At 31.5% G+C, this 20,443-nt stretch overlaps 2 protein-coding genes across 3 annotated transcripts in view; one reads left to right on the top strand and one right to left on the bottom strand.

Moving 5' to 3' along the window:
• The window catches only part of LOC130676217 (follistatin-related protein 5-like), a 205,507-nt gene that overhangs the window by 103,135 nt on the left and 81,929 nt on the right, over window positions 1-20,443 (bottom strand). The gene's annotated exons all lie outside the window — the stretch shown is intronic.
• Window positions 14,103-17,394, top strand: LOC130676223 (uncharacterized). Of its 2 annotated transcripts, XM_057482318.1 has the most exons (4): window positions 14,103-14,301; window positions 14,409-14,809; window positions 15,222-15,928; window positions 16,031-17,394. In XM_057482318.1, the coding sequence occupies exons 1-4, from the start codon at window positions 14,239-14,241 to the stop codon at window positions 16,036-16,038; spliced, it is 1,179 nt and encodes a 392-aa protein (XP_057338301.1). In that variant the 5' UTR covers window positions 14,103-14,238; the 3' UTR covers window positions 16,039-17,394. The 2 variants fall into 2 exon arrangements, with proteins under 2 accessions (XP_057338301.1, XP_057338300.1); XM_057482317.1 differs by having other exon boundaries at window positions 15,222-17,394.

Genomic DNA, 20,443 nt, shown 5'->3' with positions numbered 1-20,443 from the left:
ATCATGTCAAGACTTGGGAGAAAAAATTTTTTTTGATACATTTTAATGGAATGAAAGGACCGAAATCACTTTATACTCGAAGAATTCGATGAATTGAAAAAAGGATAATAATAAATAAAATATAGATCGTGTGTAGTATAAATTTATTATTTTATTTTTATTTGAAACGTTGAATATTTCGTGAGGATATTTCGATCATTATCTGTGAAATAGGAGTGAGTAAAGGGGAGCCGAATATAGAAGGCATCCTGTCTATCGAACACGTCGAAATGATATAAAACGTTGAATATATGACACTCCTGCGAGCGTAATCCATTTGCTTTTGAAGGCGTACCATCAATGATCGATGTGCCCATTGAAGCAAAATATAGCCTCAAGCCTTTTTTCCTCATACTTTAGTGCTTTTCCAAACTTTTTTTTATCCCGTGTTGTATTTTTAGATTTTTTTTTATTTTTTTATTTTTTATTTAATTGAAATGACAACAATCCGGCCAGAAACCCAGAGAGTGGAGTGGAGAGTGCAATTGGATGGTTTTAAACCGACCGAGTCTCATACTAAATATTCAAAGTGAATCCTCGCTGATACAATTATCGGGATTGATCTATCGTTGACCTGAAAAACTGACGAGTATATATATTTTTAAAATTTGATTGTTACCAGATGTATGATGAAAATTATTCTCACCGTAGCACTATTACGGCCGTACCACCGCTACTCCAATACAACTACTCTATTTGCGGTTTTTTTTTCATGCTCCCCATCCCCCGAATCCTTGCTAATAACCGCAAAACTGAAAGAGAACAAATTGGAATGAAATGTACCCCTTTATTGGCTTTTTTTTTTTTTATTACCAACAAAATTAATTTATCAATCTGAATTTATTGCTGGTTCACGTCAAAAATATTTTTGCCCAGGAAAACAAAAATAGAATGAAAGTATAGGAAAATAATTTTAAATGAAAAATATAAATGGGTACAATGTAAGTATACGACACAGGGTGGGTTCAGGTCAGTTCCAATTAGTGGAAACTTGGTATCGCACTCACGAAAGGATATTTCAAGTAACTTGAGGATTGAGAGAACCCAAGATACAGATTACAGAAGCATAATTGCCAGCAACGTGTACTTTCAGTGCCTCTGAGAGTAGTTCTTTCAATATCCATTAAAAGTAACTGCACTACTCAGTACTCAGTCTGTTTATTAGTCTGCTCTTACATCTCTTGGCCCAAATACCCAGTTGTTTTATTATTAATCCAATTATTTACTTACTCTGGTCTAACAACTATTTAACCTCATTTTTCTAATTCCCGTTTTTAAAATCTCATTAGGTTATTAACTTAAACGTAAAGGGTTCATTTTTTATGGATGAAAAGATAGCTTACACATCGGTAGAGCGTTATCAACAATCTAGACCAAAAATAACTCATGCGTTTATAATGAAGCCCAGAATGCCGCACATGACCTGTGGATAATCGCGGTTTATAAACCTTCTATTAAAGGGCTTGAGATGGAAATATGATCCATCTTGCTCTACAAATATCCCACGTCAAAATTAATCTCATCGTTTACTCATCATATTACCCAATTTAATGCCCTAATTAATTTTCATCTTGTCTAATCATTTTTTTAAATTTATAATAACCTCGGCTAGTTTAACACCACTAAGTATCTGTTTACATTTCAATATACATATAATTTTATAATTAATCTTACTATTTAAACATGAAAATTTAATTATTATTTCTACGCTAAAAGATATTAAAATTTATGATAATTTAATTTTTTATCATTATGCCGAAAATAAAATAATGAATTCATTTCAAAGAGGGTGTAAATTTTTTTATTTCTTGATTAAAAGAAAAAAGTATCAAGTGACGGGATTTTTCAATTTTAACGTTACTTTAAATTTAAAAAGAAAAATTCCTTGCATATACGAGATAAAAATATGAAACGAATTTTCCTCTTCAGTGAGTGGATTTAAAATCCTCTTAGAAAATTTTCCAAAAGGAAATTCTGGGTCAGTGAAGTCATGGACTTACTTTGTAAAGTATGACCAATCATCTGGAATAAACTGTCGTAATCGCGTTCAAAAATCCATATAGACCTTTTTTTTTCTATCATCAAAATCTCTTATTCTCTGCACTTGCTTTACCTCTGTACCGTATTCTGCATAAATATATTGTGCATTATACGTCTTTCCATACAAACACTAGTGCCACCAGAGAGTTTACCAGAGAAGTCTCGTTTCCCTTTTGCTCTGGAGCTTGTGGAACCAACACCAACCAAAACGTCAACCCATTGATAAAGCGCCATATTATACGGCCTCGTGGGATTATTTATTATATTCCAGCGATTCATAGGCACCATACATTCACACACCCATACACAAACAACAAAAATTTATTATTTTCTCGTTGCAATATTATTCTCAACAGAAAAAAATTAAACAAACAAGTAAATCCTCGTAACTTTTTTTTTAACAATATTTCGCATTTTGTATTTATTCAAAATCCTCTTTAAAAGAAAATTATAAATATAAACATTTACATTAATTAATGTTTTTAATCTTTTCACACCACAATAATAATTCTTTAAAAACAAAATACTAACTCATACATATGTATTGAAATACTTTTTTTATGATATATTAAAACATATTCTTTTGACAAGATGAAAATTTTATAATGTATGATGATGACGGTAATTATTAGAGTATTTGCATAAAAAAATATAAAAGTACATTTAATCTGGTGGTGAATAAAATAAAGAATGTGACGGAATATGTGAATGCATGTAGCGAAACAGCAAGCATAAATAAATATATCTATATATATATTTTTATGTATGACTTTTTTTGCCTGTACGTCAATTTGTCGGATTTATGTATGCTAATACCTTTGGTATATACTTTTACACAGGTGAGTCTTCTACGTCTTGCTTTTTATGAGTTTTATGTTTTATTTTTTTATATTTTTTTTATTACTCTGAGGAGGATTTCTGTTTTTTATTGTAGCAAGAACGGATAGAGAAAACTCATGCATCACGTTACTTGTAATGGCTATAACGTAGAAGCAAATTTCACACAACTCGTCTATTCCATACCCAACTTGACGTCAAAATCCTCGACGAATACATTATGAATGTGTAAATTATATACACCAAGGTATATGTATGCAATATGCTGATTTCTCTTGAGATTTTTGGGTTCACAATTCACTATATATATTTCTATAATTTTTACACGTAAAGAAAATTATGGGAAGTTTTCCTATGCATTATGGGAATGGTTCCCATAATGGTATGGGAATAGTTCCTATACTACTATAGGAATGGTTCCCATATTGGTATAGGAACTATTCCTATAATATTATGGGAACAAATTAAGTGTCCCATTGTACGAAAAACTAATTTTTTAACTAAAAATGGCTAAAACAACCTTACAAAATTTTTTGTTTCTGATTTTGAATTATTTTTCAGAAAGAGCGTTAAAAATCAAACAAAATGACCCCCCATGACGTGAGATATTATCACAACTATAGTCAAAGTTATATCCTTTTTAAGCAAAAATTATAACTCCGGAAGGGGTGGAGATAAAGAGCTAAAAATTTAGCTCAAGACTTCTTTCTACATGTATGAAAACATATTAAAAAATCAAAAAAATCGAAAAGGTTCACCGTCGCAATGTCGTTGAATTGAGATGGAATAACCCATATTTTAAATGTATTTTAAATATATTAAAAATATATCTTAGAACATATGAAAAATATATGTATAAAAACATAAAAAAAATAATTTTATTTAAACTAATAACTTAGGACAAAAATATATAAAGTTTAGAAAAAAAATATATTTTTTATATGTTTTTTGTTCTCCAAGATATATTTTTGATATATTTAAATACCATTTAAAATATCTAAAATATATATACGAAAATCGGCCAAAAGTTAGCTATTTAAAATATATTTTTTATACATATTTTATATATATATTTATATATGTTTTATATGAAAAATATATTTTTTTTATATTTTAACATATTTCGTTTTTTATAGATTTTTTTCATTAAATATTTGAAAGGAATATCTGCACTTTGATTTCTTTATTCAGAACATCAAGCAGTGGTTAATTTAGTTATTCACGGATTGATCTAGGGATAGTTTTAAAGACACGGAAATTTTTCACACTAGATGGAAATTTTCTTTCTTCCGTTGATTTCATCTACGGATATGAAAAATTTGACATTTGTATCTGTATATATTTCCGTGGATTTTATACCGTATACGGAACTGATCCGTGTATGGTGCCAATAGACACTTCGTTATGGGAATCATTCCCATAATATTATGGGAATAGTTCCCATAAATTATAGGAATGATTCCCATAATATTATAGAAAGTATTCCTATAAATTATGGGAACCATTCCTATAATTATAGGAACCATTCCTATAGTGTTATGGGTATCATTCCCATAATTATAGGAACTATTCCTATAATTAGGGGAAACATTCCTATAATTATAGGAACCGCTCCCATAATTTATGGTCGTAATTCCTATGATGGTATAGGAAAAAATTTCACAAAATTATGGGAACCGCTGCCATAATTTTCTTTCCGTGTACGTTTAATTATTTGAATTACGATGTTTTGTTTTTTTAAAGTTATTTTCGCGACTAAAATATTAATATTTTTCAGCAGAATTGATTGCTCTGAAAATTTCTCAGCTCGTAAATTTCGAGTCGTACAAAATAAGTGTGGACTGATGGTAAAATATGAACAATATAAAAATGAAGATATCTAAAAAATTTTTTAGATGGAAAAGAATATAAAGATACTTTTTAAGAATTTTATATTTATGCTTCTGGTAGTCTTTGGAATATTTTATCGTTGTAAAGAAAAGTTATACTATAAGTACATACAAACGTGTGAGTTGGTATTATATTTGTGTGTGGGGATCTGAGTAAACTAACAACAGCCAAACTATTTATTTATCAGCCCGTCGAACAATGTCCGTGAGTTTAATCGCAAAAGTTTTACTTCAGTTATAGAGCAGAAAAGGGTTTATTTTACTTTCTTCATCCCCATCTACGGAAACAAATCTTCGACAAAATCTATATTCTCGTATCAGTTGTTGACAGTTTGGTAAACTATAAAATTTTGAGATTCTTCGACCTGTCCCTTTGTTGTGGGGATTACAAAAATAAATTATTTTTTCCGCAACTACGAACGTTATAAATTTCAAATCCCTATCAATATATAATAAATTTATTTAATAGTCAATTATTTTTTTTATTACCAAATTTAATTTTTAAGTATGACCATAAAAAACGTGGATTATAATATTTTTCAAATATAAATGATATATTGGTATATATATGTATGATATAATACAAGCGTCTAGCACATGTTTTCACTCAGGAGCAATGTCGATTTTACGAGCTCGCATCCTTTATAAAATAAAATAATACCACAGAAAGTGCACCAGGACTTCACCTTACCCGCGAGATATATTATCGAAAATTGCGTTCGGGACTCAATAGCCGTCGACGTATCGTCAATAAATTCGATTTGATGGCGTCTTTATGAGCGAGTTCTTATCGCTGCTTTCCCGTCGAGACCTTTGCTGGTCTTAACCAAAGGTCTTTCTACTTTTTTATTTTTTGACTATCATACCTTCATCTTATTATTACTTTTTTTTTTATTTTATTTTTCCAACGCCTTCAAAAGACCGCAAGAGAGGTCGACTACGAAACCAACGTAATAAATCCACGTGGGAGTTGAGCATTTGGAAACTCTAGATCGATAGAGAGATGAAGGGAAATCGTAATTCGGCACGTAATTCTCTTCAGCCCTTGGTGGATATCACACCGAGAAGACGAATTTATTCCTCGTTTTGGATAATCAGTCAGACAAGTTCTCTCTTTTTTATCTCGACAATAGAAAAACTTGTCTTTAATGTAATTTACAAATTTATTGATGTTGAAAAAAAAAAAACTTACGATTTAATTTTGATAAAAAATTAAAATTTAATTACAGTGTAATTAAAATAAATTTAGCATATGTAATTATACAATGAGATATTTAAAATGCATGGAAGTTAAAATTTTTTGAGTTTAATTGAAAAGGAATAATTACTTTCGTTAAATAATTTAAATGCTTTTAAACTAGTTCGCGCACAAGTTTTCGTCTTGACCTATTTATTATTTCGAGTGTACAGATATTATTATCGAAAACTTTATTCACTAATTTATATTTTTAGCTGAGTGGGAAAGCTCGTTATTGAATCATTAACAAGTTTTACATTACAAACTAAAATTGTATGTCTCAATGAACTTAAAAGTTTGCTGGCATATGCGACACTTGTACTTTTATTTGATGATTTTGTTTTTTAACCATTTCCTTTACTTAAATTCCGTCATAAATCTCTAGTATGATAAATTACTCATTGAAAATCGACTACTCAAATTGGCTCCCGATCAATTATATTTCAATTCCTTTTTTCATTAAACATTTTATAAAACAAACTTCATTTTTTATTTCTTTGCTAAAACTTTTACTTCCGTAGTATTTATTGAATAGGTACTCCTTCGCTATTTGATTTATCGGCTCTTGGGTTTTTAAAATCTTCAAATAGTTTAGAAAAAAAAAAAACAATTCAAATTTTTTCATTCTTTTTCTTAAAAGCTTTTAACGAATGAGTTGATATATTTAGAACGCTTCGAATTGCTGAAAAGTTTTCATTGAACGATCGAAACGTTTATCGATTCAAGGAAAAAAATCTGTCTATCGGTTGACTCTGCGGGCCAGCCCTAAAACTTCCCGCTGTTTTCGACCCGCAATATTCACCAATGTTCACCATGTTCGCCCATGTTCCCCCATGTTCATCAATGTTCACCAATGTTCACCATGTTTACCATGTTCACCAATGTTCACCATGTTCACCATGTTCACCATGTTCATCATGTTCGCCCATGTTCACCAATGTTCCCCCATGTTCCCCCACGTTCATCAATGTTCACCAATGTTCACCATGTTTACCAATGTTCACCAATGTTCACCAATGTTCCCCCATGTTCACCATGTTCACCAATGTTCACCATGTTCACCAATGTTCACCATGTTTACCATGTTCACCAATGTTCACCATGTTCACCATGTTCGCCAATGTTCCCCCATGTTCGCCAATGTTCCCCCATGTTCATCAATGTTCACCAATGTTCACCATGTTCACCAATGTTCACCATGTTTACCATGTTCACCAATGTTCACCATGTTCACCATGTTCACCATGTTCATCATGTTCGCCCATGTTCACCAATGTTCCCCCATGTTCCCCCACGTTCATCAATGTTCACCAATGTTCACCATGTTTACCAATGTTCACCAATGTTCCCCCATGTTCACCATGTTCACCAATGTTCACCATGTTCACCAATGTTCACCATGTTCACCAATGTTCACCATGTTTACCATGTTCACCAATGTTCACCATGTTCACCATGTTCATCATGTTCGCCCATGTTCCCCCACGTTCATCAATGTTCACCAATGTTCACCATGTTCACCAATGTTCACCATGTTTACCAATGTTCACCAATGTTCCCCCATGTTCACCATGTTCACCAATGTTCACCATGTTCACCAATGTTCACCATGTTTACCATGTTCACCAATGTTCACCATGTTCACCATGTTCATCATGTTCGCCCATGTTCCCCCACGTTCATCAATGTTCACCAATGTTCACCATGTTCACCAATGTTCACCATGTTTACCAATGTTCACCAATGTTCCCCCATGTTCACCATGTTCACCAATGTTCACCATGTTCACCAATGTTCACCATGTTTACCATGTTCACCAATGTTCACCATGTTCACCATGTTCATCATGTTCGCCCATGTTCCCCCACGTTCATCAATGTTCACCAATGTTCACCATGTTTACCAATGTTCACCAATGTTCCCCCATGTTCACCATGTTCACCAATGTTCACCATGTTCACCAATGTTCACCATGTTTACCATGTTCACCAATGTTCACCATGTTCACCATGTTCATCATGTTCGCCCATGTTCCCCCATGTTCACCAATGTTCCCCCATGTTCATCAATGTTCACCATGTTTACCAATGTTCACCAATGTTCACCAATGTTCACCAATGTTCACCAATGTTCACCATGTTCACCATGTTCGCCCATGTTCACCAATGTTCCCCCATGTTCATCAATGTTCACCAATGTTCACCATGTTTACCATGTTCACCAATGTTCACCATGTTCACCAATGTTCACCATGTTCACCAATATTCACCATGTTCACCAATGTCGAATGTCGACAAGCCACGTCGAATGACACCTTAAAGTTAAAAATCGGTTCATCCGTTCAAAAGATACAGGTATTTACATACGTACGTACAGACATACATACATACACTCGGACATCATTTTGATATTAGTCAGAATAGCTCCCTAGGACCTCAAAACGTCGACTTCTTATGAAAATTCGATTTTCGTAAATCGGACCGAAACCAATAACTTCCCGAATTTTTGAAAATTTACAATTTTCTTAGCGGGAAGTTAAAAACTATTAGTGAACTTGATACTCAAAAAATTTTAATATAATATTTTTTTCAATAAATTATTTCGCTACGTGTCACAAAACAAAAACAACGTTTTGTAGAATAAAATATACGGGAGGTTTCCTATGACAAAGAGAATCGTTTTAACAATTCGAAACCCCATCCACAGACCCATGAGTATCTGAGAGTCCTCTTCATTCATGATAGTAACTAAAATTTGTTATTTCGATTTATCCAAACATATATTCCATTTAAATTTTATTTATCCATCCGCAAAGTAACCACAGCAACAATAATGGCAACAACGAAAATATATCAAGGCAACAGAGTAGTAAACTAAATAAAGTAATTCCAATATGTATGTATAATATATGATATCTGTTATGCATGATATATATGTCTTTTATCGTATTTTTGTGTCGTTATATATTTGGTCGGGTATTCTCAGATGTTCTAGGGTATGTTCATGCATGCATGGATACCATATGCAGGGACATATTTTGAATCATCCTTGAGATGACAATAAAGACAGTAAAAAGTTGTCTCTGAGTGAATTGAAAAGAGAAAGCAAAGTATTCTTGTATTACAACATACGAAATATTCCCACAAGGTGCTGCTCCCCAAGCAAAACTACTACCATATACATATTTCTATAGATATATAGAATACTATACAAGCATAGAGCTTTACTTGGTGCCCGTTAGCACGAGTAGAACCAACTACGAGTGCGAAACTTTTGTAATATCGCGAGAGCCAGCCGTCTGGTTCCTTATCTTCCTCTTCTCACTCCTACACACGGTTTCTTACTATAGCCAGAGCTAGAATACTGCTGTACTATTACTATTATATTCTAAGACATTTTCTTACTCTCGTCTTGTATCATACAAGAAGCAAATTCCATTTCCAACGTACATAGACACTTCTGCCCGTATACTTGCTATATTCTAACAGCGTCTGCCTGCCTGCCTGTTGCTGCCTACATACACTATGACACTCAACATAAAATAGTTTTTGCAGTTTATGCCAGAATGAGATTATTAATTAAAATAATTCCTGTTATAATACTTGTATAAATTATTCAACATCGTTAATTGCTTTGAATTTAACTAGATTGAAAGCTGAGCTAATTTTTATTCATAAGTAGCCAAGGAAAAGTGAACATCGGAGCAATGGAACCATATCAAATGCCCAAATAGTTGATTGCCTTAAATTTCAGTAAATATACTTACTGCTCTATCCTGAAGTCAATTTCACTTAGCGTACGTTCAAATGGATCCCAGAGAGATTAATACTACAACACAATACTACACCAACTTTAATTTTGTTTTGTGTATTCGTGTTGATATTTATTGTAGCCTGGTAGCTACTAGCCCAACAAACTTGTTGAATCACTTGACTTACCTGAAACATTGAGAAATTTACAAAGTTACTTTAGTTATGGACTGACAGATCGCTGGTACAACTATTACCAGTTACATGTTAATAGAATTTCCGTGCTACACAATTTACCTATTGTTTTGATAGTCAAGTCAAGTTTTAGACAGACATGTCCATAGACATCTATGTATAGATGTATAGAATTAGATACTACAAGATTGAAAATAATTGAAACACGACTCCCTAATAGTGTAGTATAAAAGTTAATATTACATTAAATTTTGTAGATATAAAATTTTAATTACCGCTGTTTGAAATAATATTCATTAAAGTTTAGCGAAAAAATCAACAATTTTAATAATCGTAAGTATTATTAAATGTTACTGAAGTAAAATGTATTAATTATCTCAATAACGATCATATTTAATGAACATTATTTCAAAAATAATTATAAGTAAAATCAATAGTAAAAATGAATAGCTTAACAATGTATTGAGTGTAACATAATACGACTAGTGGGAATAAAAATGTTTTTTTATCGCACTTTCAGTCTTTTGTTTTGTGTCAACTCGACTTTTCTCTGGACTTGAATTTTCTGAAGAGTCTCCGGCATAGAAAACTCGAATAGTCACACCGACGGTGAGCTTAACAAGTGTTGAGACTGAAGAGTAAAAGTACTCATGAGACATCTTTTCTTTGGTTTTGTAGAAGAGTTGTGACATTTAAGTAATTACTTAGCATTTAGAATGATTCTAACGTAATTTCGAAATTTATTATTTCAGTATTTTTTTCAACCGACTTTTTTCAAGCGACATCAAAAAAGCAGATCTCAAATTCCGCAGAGCCAATAATTTTCTAAATTTTTAAATCTTTGATAAAATGAAAAATTTGGAAAATCCAAAAGTGCACGCCTCGAACGCTCATGTTATGTTTTTTGTTAAAAGTTAAATTTCGAATAAAATTGAATATCCCGCTCTTTTCCCATAGAAATTTCCATGGTAAATATACGGTAATAAAAGTAAAAAAAAAAAAATAAGGAGAACATTCCTAATGAAAAATGGCGGCAGTGTGTGTTTGTTTATATGTAAGATTGCCGGTTTTAACCGTAATGATTTATTTTTAAAAAAACGAGAAGACCTACAGTAGTGATTTTTGAAAGGAACCTTCTTTGCTTATTTCTGAAAATTTTGAAAAAAAAATTAAGTAGTTTCGTCAAGTCGTTCTCGAGATATCCGTACCACGCTGTTTTTTTGAACCACAGACTAATGGACGTCCACGATAAATTTTTTTTAATGAACTTTGTTTTATATTAATACATATTGGACAAATTAAAAAAAGTATCAGGATTATTTATTAGTGTTTCAGCTTTATATTGATGTGCTTTTCATAATGTGTAAGAGTAATAGAAAAAAAATATATGCACTTTAATGAGTGGAAATCGTGTGACCTTGACAGGTCGGTTATAAAGCACAACCTCTCCGCTTCGCTTCCGAGGCGTGCAATAATTTTTGCTGTTATCGAAAAAATAAATAAATCTTTCAATCTGACTGGATCAGAGGATAAATTAAACTATTGAATGTTAATGAAATATATTTGATAAATGTACTGACCATCATAAATGAAAATTTAAATTAAATTTTAAATTGGCTTAAAACGATAATTGTATAAATTCCTGATGATTAATCAGCGTGAGATGTACGGGAGAGTCTAAATTGCCACCGGTTAATTGTATAACCATTAAATATCTTTCTATCTGTATGTATATAAATATACATACACATATAAATACACACACTAATTTAAATTAAATTAATTAATGTTTATACAAAAGCGCACAGATAAAGTAATACTGGCATATAATTAGTCAGGCAGTAATCAACAGACTTTTAATTAATTTATTTAAATAATTAGTTAAATTTTTACCGACGTTTAATACAAACAATCGTAGATAGTAATAAATTATAAGATTCCAGAGTTAAATTCCTCAAAGATATAAAGATATTGAATGATATTTTATGTAACGGAACGCATGTCTGCGGGTATTCTGTGATATCAAGTTTAATTTTAATATAAATATATAGTTTCGTAGCTTGCATGCGAAACTCTTGTCTTGAATTTCTCGCACATTGGAATCATCTTCCTCAAGCATGTAAACATTCTTGTTGTATATTGTCAAGAGATTGTTTAATGACCAAGTTTATCCTGACTTAAAATTTAATTATAACTTTACTTAATTATCTTAATTAATTTAACAAATAATATATATTATTAATAATCGGAACTTTATATTTTTTATTAATAAGAATAAGGTTTCTTACACTGTAAAAAGATCGGTGTTAAAAATGGACTCATTTTAACTCCGCCCGGTGTTAAAATAAAATTACACCGGTGTAGGAGGAGTAATTCACCGGTGTTAAAAATACCGGTGTGAAAGCGGAGTAAAATCGGTGTAAAAGCGGGGTAACCGGTGTAAAAACGGAGTAATATCGGTGTAAAAGCGGGGTAACCGGTGTAAAATCGGAGTAATACCGGTGTAAAAGCGGGGTAAATTGCGTCCGCTTGGAGTATTAACTTTAAAGATTATAAAACACAAAAAATGTCAGTTCTCTATGAAAATTAATAAAGAATATTATTTATTAACAAGTACAGTGATCGAGTAAGTAAAAATATTCACAAAGTAAAATATTTTAACACCGGTCTAGAATATTTATACCGGCAGCGGTGTTATTTTAACACCGGAAAATTTTTTTTAACACCGGTACAGAATATTTACACCGGCAGCGGCGTTATTTTCACACCGCTTTCGGGGGTAAATGTAACACCGATAATTTTAACACCTACACCGATTGGACTTACCCCGGTGATTTTTTACAGTGTAAGTTAAATGAAGGTCACTACAAAAAATTTACTGTAGTGATAACTGTAAGGTGTAATGCCACTCAACATCTTCGGCTAGCCGTGCAAGTGGCCATCCAGTGGTTGGACATCAGTTGTTACCACTAGAGAATGTTCTCCACAATGTACGTGCCACAAGCTCCATTCTCTCTGTTTCTGGTTCTGGTTGTAGTACGACTCGACTCTGATGATACTACCTAAACCTCTTTTGTCTACTCGAGCTGTATCCCAGCCACAGACTGGTCTTGATATTACTAATGGATCCTTCACTGGGTATCTGAATCTCCGTTAACGTTTTATACTCTTTTTCTTATTGTACTTTCTGTTAAATCTTTCACTACATCATTACTAAAAGTACACTTTTACTCATTAAAATTAATATATGCTAAAAGACCTCGATCACTCCAAGTATTTGTACTTTAGTTTTGAAATAATCTGTCTGTTAACGGTAAAACTACCCCCGAATTTCGAATCCAATTTTTTTTTTCTGCTAGAAAATGTCTCATTTTCTCCCAGTCTTCCCACGATTTACTATGAATTAATTAAAGAATCGTTAAAAGATTCGTCTGCTACTTGTAATTAATAATTTAGTTATAATTCTCTCGAGTGTTTAAGTATAAACGTGAAAAAAAAGAAAATGTAAAGTAAGCTGAAAAGTCTTGGAAAAGAGTTTGGGCTTAGCACAATTTTATTCACTTAATTACTAGTACGATGGAGAGGCATAATGTTCATTTTATGGATAGAATATATGTATATAAGTAAAAAAAATTCTTTAGATACTTTGCGTTCATTTACTTGAGAATGAGAGAAGATCGAAGAGTAAAAAATGAACGGACCTGCGGAATGGGAAATTGTCTGTCGATGAGCTGAAAAAAAATTTCGAAGAATAAATGAAAAAAAAAGTAACTACTTTCTACCCCGTACCTACACAGTTAGAAGTAAAAGAACATTAAGAAGTGACGATGGTTAATGCGAATATAATGACTTGAATATATATATATATATATATATCGATATAAAAGACTTATAAGAACAGTTACTGGGTTCTACTAAGTATCGTTGTACTTTTTTTTTATCGTTTAAGTATTAGAGATAAAAAAATTTTTATTATCATAAGTACATTTTAATTACTGTCACGGAAAATCCAATTATAAAATTATATCAAGTGCCGATATTTAAATGTCAACCGACATTTGTATAACCTTTAAATTATTTAGTGTCTCTATTAACCCAAATTCAAAATTCATCGATTTTTATTTGGCAGATTCTTTTTTGCATATAAATTACAAATTAATTAGTGGAACGTCGATAGTAATTAGGTTTGAATTTTATTTAAATTTTAGCCTTTTTTGTTGCATTGGAAATTTAAAAAATTTAATTTTTGAAAATGTCTTCGTTAATGGCTTCACACGATTTACATTTGATGATGATCGAGTTGGCAGTTGATAAGGTTAGTAATTAATTTTAAAATATATAAAAAATTTATTTTATGCTACTAAAAATTATAAATTTCTTTAATTTTAAAGTAACATTTGTTTTAAAAAATTTTTTTTCCAGTTATTTGTACCAAAAATCACAGTATTTGATTCAGCAATAATAAAAAAATCTGTAATAATGTTTCGTATACTCGACAGTAATTGGACTCTCCTTGAATCTCAATATGAAACCTCTGAATCGAACGATTCCAATAATCAAGAGCAAAAATTCCATAGTGGTAAATCAGTAGTATTTGCTATTTCCGAAGCCGTTTTGAAATACACAGGTACACTCAATCTCAATATCGATATACAAGTTTTCAAAGAGAATCCAAAATACATAGAAATGGATCGTTATTTCAACGTAGGATTTGTTAAAATAGAAACAGAAAACCTTTTTTGTGGAATAATAAAGGAATTAAATGAACGCAAAGAGATGAAAAATTTTTTCACATATTATCATCCACGGGAGCCCATTTCCAAGTAATTTTCCTTTGACTTTTCCTATCAGTTTTTGAAAATAGCTACACGGAAAAAAAAAACTTTAAAAATTACTATTTGAAATTATAACCCGGAACCCGGTTGTCAATATGGGGAATTTTAACATTCAAATAGTAAATTTTATAATACGTGTCGACTATTTTCTAAGTATCAGTTACGATTTTTAAAGTTCAAATTGTAATTTTTCTTACATAGACAATAAATTTCCATACTTATCCTGTAATTATTCACGTTTGAATCATAAACGAAAAAATTACTATTTAGAATGATAGTATTTACTGATCACTTTATCATTATATTACTTGTCATTCTCGATTTATATAGTTCATTTTTTTCCGTGTATCGTTATTTGTAAAACCTGAATCATAACCAAAAAATTAAATTTTTCCGATAGATCTATGAAGAAAACTTATATTATTGATGGAAGCAGTATGAAATTAAATGAACCAGCATCAATAAGCATTTACACCCGTTTAAGTTACTTCGGTAAATCAATAATCACTGAAATAGAAGCTATTTCAGATAGGGAATTCCATGTACGGGAGGAAACATGTGAGGGTCAGCCTTATCGATGCCGCGAAGTGAGCCATGAACAATCGGAAGCTGGTTGGTTGGGTGTTAGAAGCTTTAAACCATCAGCAGACCAACGGAATCTGATATGCGTTTGCGATATGAGCATCCAATCGGGCGTCAAAGCTATCGCTGAGTCTCTGAGTACACACGAGCATCAACAGCAAAAGCAAAAGCAAAAGCAGAAGCACCAGGATAATAGTAGTATAGAGTGGAAGGAAATACCTTACAACATAATACTTGAGGGAATAGAAAAAAAAAAATTTATAATGGAAAATCGCGATGACGAAAATTCTTCTACTTCTTCTGCTGCTGCAGCAGCTTTTGCTGCTCTTACCAAGGGTATGAGAGATAAACAAAATAATAATAATAATAATATAAGAATGAAAAATACCAAACGTATGGGTAAATTGAAAAGATCAACACGACAAAATGGGAACGTAGAAAAAGATGATGGGTATGGAAGAGGAAAAGGAAAAGGAAAAGGAAATGGAAAAATAAAAGTTAAAAAATCTTCAGGAGAAATAGAAGGTAAGCTTTAAGATAGTAGTGAAAATAAGTGTGTGGAAAAAAAGTATGAAAGATATAGAAAGAAAAATATATATGAAAGTAATAGAAAACTTGTTGGATAAGCCAAGTGAGTGGGTACTCTCCCAAGGACATACAGTGGACGTGAATGAGGAAGACAAAGATACTTGGCTGACGAATCACCGAAAGCCCCAGGGTAAACCAGTGAATCACGCTGCTAACGATAAATCTACTGACCGAGAGTTTAAACCAAGAGTGAAACAAAAAGTATTTGTTGCCGGTGATAAGTTTAATAAAGTTGACGAGACGGTGAAACGCTTGGGACATAACTATACAAACAGGTCAACGCGTCAATCATTTTACTCTAATAATCATCAAGAGTCACGGGTGATGAATAGTGCCACGGGGTTGCTTCAGTCTGATTTAACCACGGGTAAAAATTTAATTAATAAATCATTAAATTTGAATAATTTTAATGGAGATGATAATTATCATAATTACTATAAAAGATTTATTGATGACGGTGATGTATTCAGTGATAATAATTATGATAATTATGGACAGAAAGACGTGAGTAATGATTTTTATCAACGAAATAAAAGAAATAAGAAGAGTCTGAAGAGTAAATTGATTGATCGCAAGAAGAATAAAGTGGAAAATACTGTTGGGAAAAATTTAATCAAAGATGGAGAATTTGATGAAAAAAAAATGTATATCTCGAGTAATGGTAGAGATAAAAATAATAGTAATGTGTTGATTAATAATAAAATGTTGAAAAGAAAATATAGAAAAAGGGGGAATTTAATTAAAGATCGCGGTCACGAGTCATTTAATCGTGATTTTTATAAAAAATGGGAAAACGATGAGGAAAATGACAAACCAATCGATCGGGGATTACAAAGGGGGGAGATAAGGATGGAGGGTAGAAGGAATGAGTTGGCCAATCAAGAATTCAACCAAAAAGATATAAAAGTTGTTACTGTAGACAAGTTAATTGATCGTGAGTTGAGGAATAAAAATGAGAATAAAAAATATAAAAACAGGGTTAATAAATTGATGGATGGGAAACGTCCGAGTGTTGGAAAAAATTTAGACGGTGATGAATCATATGAGAATGAATCTGGGAAAAAAATAAAAAACTTGTCAGTTGATAAGGCGAAAAGTAAAAAATACCGAGGAATCGAACGAGGTAAAGCTAAAAGAGAAATGAGAATGCAAAAACAACAACAGCAGCAAGAACCATGGAGTGCTAAATTGAAGATCAACGATGTTACAAATAAAATTCGACAAATAAATAGACCAACGGGCGTTGTCACGATTGGGTTGAGCAATAAAAACGACAACACTTGTAACCACTTTCCCGTTGAAATTCCTTTGTGGCCTACACAGTGTCAACCTAGTTCTTGCGCTTGTTATTGTTATTGCTTTTACCCGATTATTTGCCACTATTTTAAACTTTTTTATCTGCCTTCCTGTCATTGTTTCAAATAAATTTGTTTTATGCTACGTAGTGATTTTTTATCTTTTCATTTTAATAAATTAGCAATTAAAAATTATTTATCCCTGTCAAAGTTTTTATGAATTATCGAAATGACAAAACTGTAAAATCATCTCTTTATAAAAATTAGGGCATGTATATATTTATAGTAAGAAATATTTGACAATGTACGGAATAGTATACTCGAAAATATATATAAAAGAAAAGAGGAGACACTGAATATAAACAAGAGTACATAAAAAAAAACTAAAGAAATGAAGAGGATGACTCTTGAGTATTTTTTTGATAAATCGTATTTTTTTCTCCTGACTGGGCGATAATCGAAGTAGATTTTGTGGCCAATAAGGAATTCCCAGTAGACATGAAAATCCATCCGTGAGTCTATCGAATGTGCGTGTTAAAGAAAGCTTTAACTTGGGGGCTGTGAATCTATCTTGTGAAAATATTTTTGGTGGGTATATAATAGTAAAGAGCCTTGCCTGAGGCGTGTACTGGTTCAAAATTCACCTCATGCACACTTATTCCCTTTAGATTCATGGGTTTTTAAATTTACAGTTTATAAATTTTATTTTTTTTTCACTACTTAAACTTATTTTTCATTCTCTTTATCTTACATTATCAGTCAACCAAACTCTATTGTACTCATTCACTAGCATAGATTACCAAAAGAAAAGAGTAATGACAAACTGAATGTCGGTGACTGCCAAAAATGATTGGAAAAACGTACGTTTTGAGATTTTTTGGCCAGCTCAAGTCTACTGTAAAATAACTTCCAATTCCAGTTCGAATTATTCTTCTATTCTTCAATAGAAAGAAATTCAAGTCTAGTAGGTTATTCCACATCAGTAGCAACACTGGATGAAAAAGACACGAGAATAAAGAATGTTTTTGACAGATTTATGTCTTAACTTTTTGATATTGAGTCGTCGAGATTTATCCCGGCATTTATTTAAAAAAAAAAAAATAATAATAATACTAATACACGGAAAAAAATTAATCGTCAATGCAACATGATGCAGTCTTGGTAAATAAACATGATGAAATCATGTTGCATTCACATGATTTGTCATGTTTCGGTTACATGATAATCATGTTGCGGTAACATGAGAAAATCATGTTGCATTCACATGATCTGTCATGTTTTGGCTACATGATAATCATGTTGCGGTAACATGAGAAAATCATGTTGCATTCACATGATTTGTCATGTTTCGGTTACATGATAGTCATGTTGCGGTAACATGAGAAAATCATGTTGCATTCACATGATAATCATGTTTCGGCTACATGATAATCATGTTGTGGTAACATGATAATCATGTTGTGGTAACATGAGAAAATCATGTGGCATTCACATGATTTGTCATGTTTCGGCTACATGATAATGATGTTGCGGTAACATGAGAAAATCATGTGAATGCAACATGATTTGTCATGTTTCGGCTACATGACAATATGTGGCAGCAACATGATTATCATACAGCCAAAACATGACAGATCATGTGAATGCAACATGATTTTCTCATGTTACCACAACATGATTATCATGTAGCCGAAACATGACAAATCATGTGAATGCAACATGATTTCATCATGTTTATTTACCAAGACTGCATCATGTTGCATTCACGATTAATTTTTTTCCGTGTAATAGTAATTACACTGAAAATGAAACATAAATATTAAATATTACATTACATTACTAGATAAGGAAAATATACATTTTGAATGTCTGGCAGGTAATAAAATAAAGCATTTAATTTATAATGTCTGCATTGATCGTAACGCAGACGCTATCGCGGTGATTTAAACAAAGTTAAGTTATATTACAGCTCTGGTGGTGAGATAGGTACGTCGAAAAGCACGCTAATGGGTAATAAACGAGTACCACCATTAGGCTTTCTCTCTTTACTCTCTTTACTCTCTACCCCTTATTTTGATTCCTTCCTATCCCACTTCTTTAGCCAATTCCCGCATCACGTTTGGCTGGACAAACTGATACCCCGTTACGTTGAAGCTTCTGGCAACTTTTTGCAGTCCTCATTCCTCTTTCCCGTCTTACTATCTACCATTACGTTCTTACTATATTTAACGGTACTACATGTACACACTATTGCCCATCGATCGAACCTTCAAATTCCTCCAGTGTCTATTTTTTTGTTATTATTTTTACTCAGAGCTTTTGTTGTTGACTCCCTCATCTGTATGCTCCACAGCTTCCAACAGAGCTTGATGCCAAATTGTCGAAAAGTTTTTTACTCTTACTATATACTGAATGAAGCTTTCCAATTAAACTTAAATAATAATATTTTTTTTCATTTAATTTAATTTCTTATCTAGAAATTTACTCGACTGGTAATGAAAAAAAATGCTGCTGCTTTTATTTACTCTTGTATTATTTTTAAAATTGTCATTTATACTTGTCCATTATGTCATGGTTAAAGGAGCCTCGGAAAAAAATTGAAAATAAAATAACTAAAATAAAATGAGTGATAAAAAAAAAAGCTCTAAAGGGACAGTACATTAGTGTATGTTTGGGTGAACAAAACGCGTGTTATCAAACCATTCTGGTCGAGTAGAGTGTATGTACGTGTTGTAAGGCCGTTTACATCACATGCAGCTTTTTTATATCCAAAGTATGTATAGGTTTAAGTATTTTTCTTGGTTTATATTTATTTATTTTTTAGTAGATAAAATAAATTAATGATGTAAAATTTTTTTTTCTTGCATCGACGGAAATTAATAGCTGAGAATAAATAATAATAATAATAATAATAATAATAAAAATAATAATAATAATAATAATAATAATAATAATAATAATAATAATAATAATAATAATAATAATAATTATTATTATTATTATTATTATTATTATTATTATTATAATAATAATAATAATAATAATAATAATAATAATAATAAAAATAAATTATATAGTGATGATGATGATGATTAAATATTTTAGATAGCAAACAACAAATACTCGTAATTTTAATAATAGAAATGATATCGGTTTA

The sequence above is a fragment of the Microplitis mediator genome, chromosome 10, assembly GCF_029852145.1.
Source record: "Microplitis mediator isolate UGA2020A chromosome 10, iyMicMedi2.1, whole genome shotgun sequence".
NCBI classification, from domain to species: Eukaryota; Metazoa; Arthropoda; class Insecta; order Hymenoptera; family Braconidae; genus Microplitis; species Microplitis mediator.
Note: the sequence above shows the minus strand (reverse complement) of the source record. Positions and strands in the feature narration are given on the sequence as shown.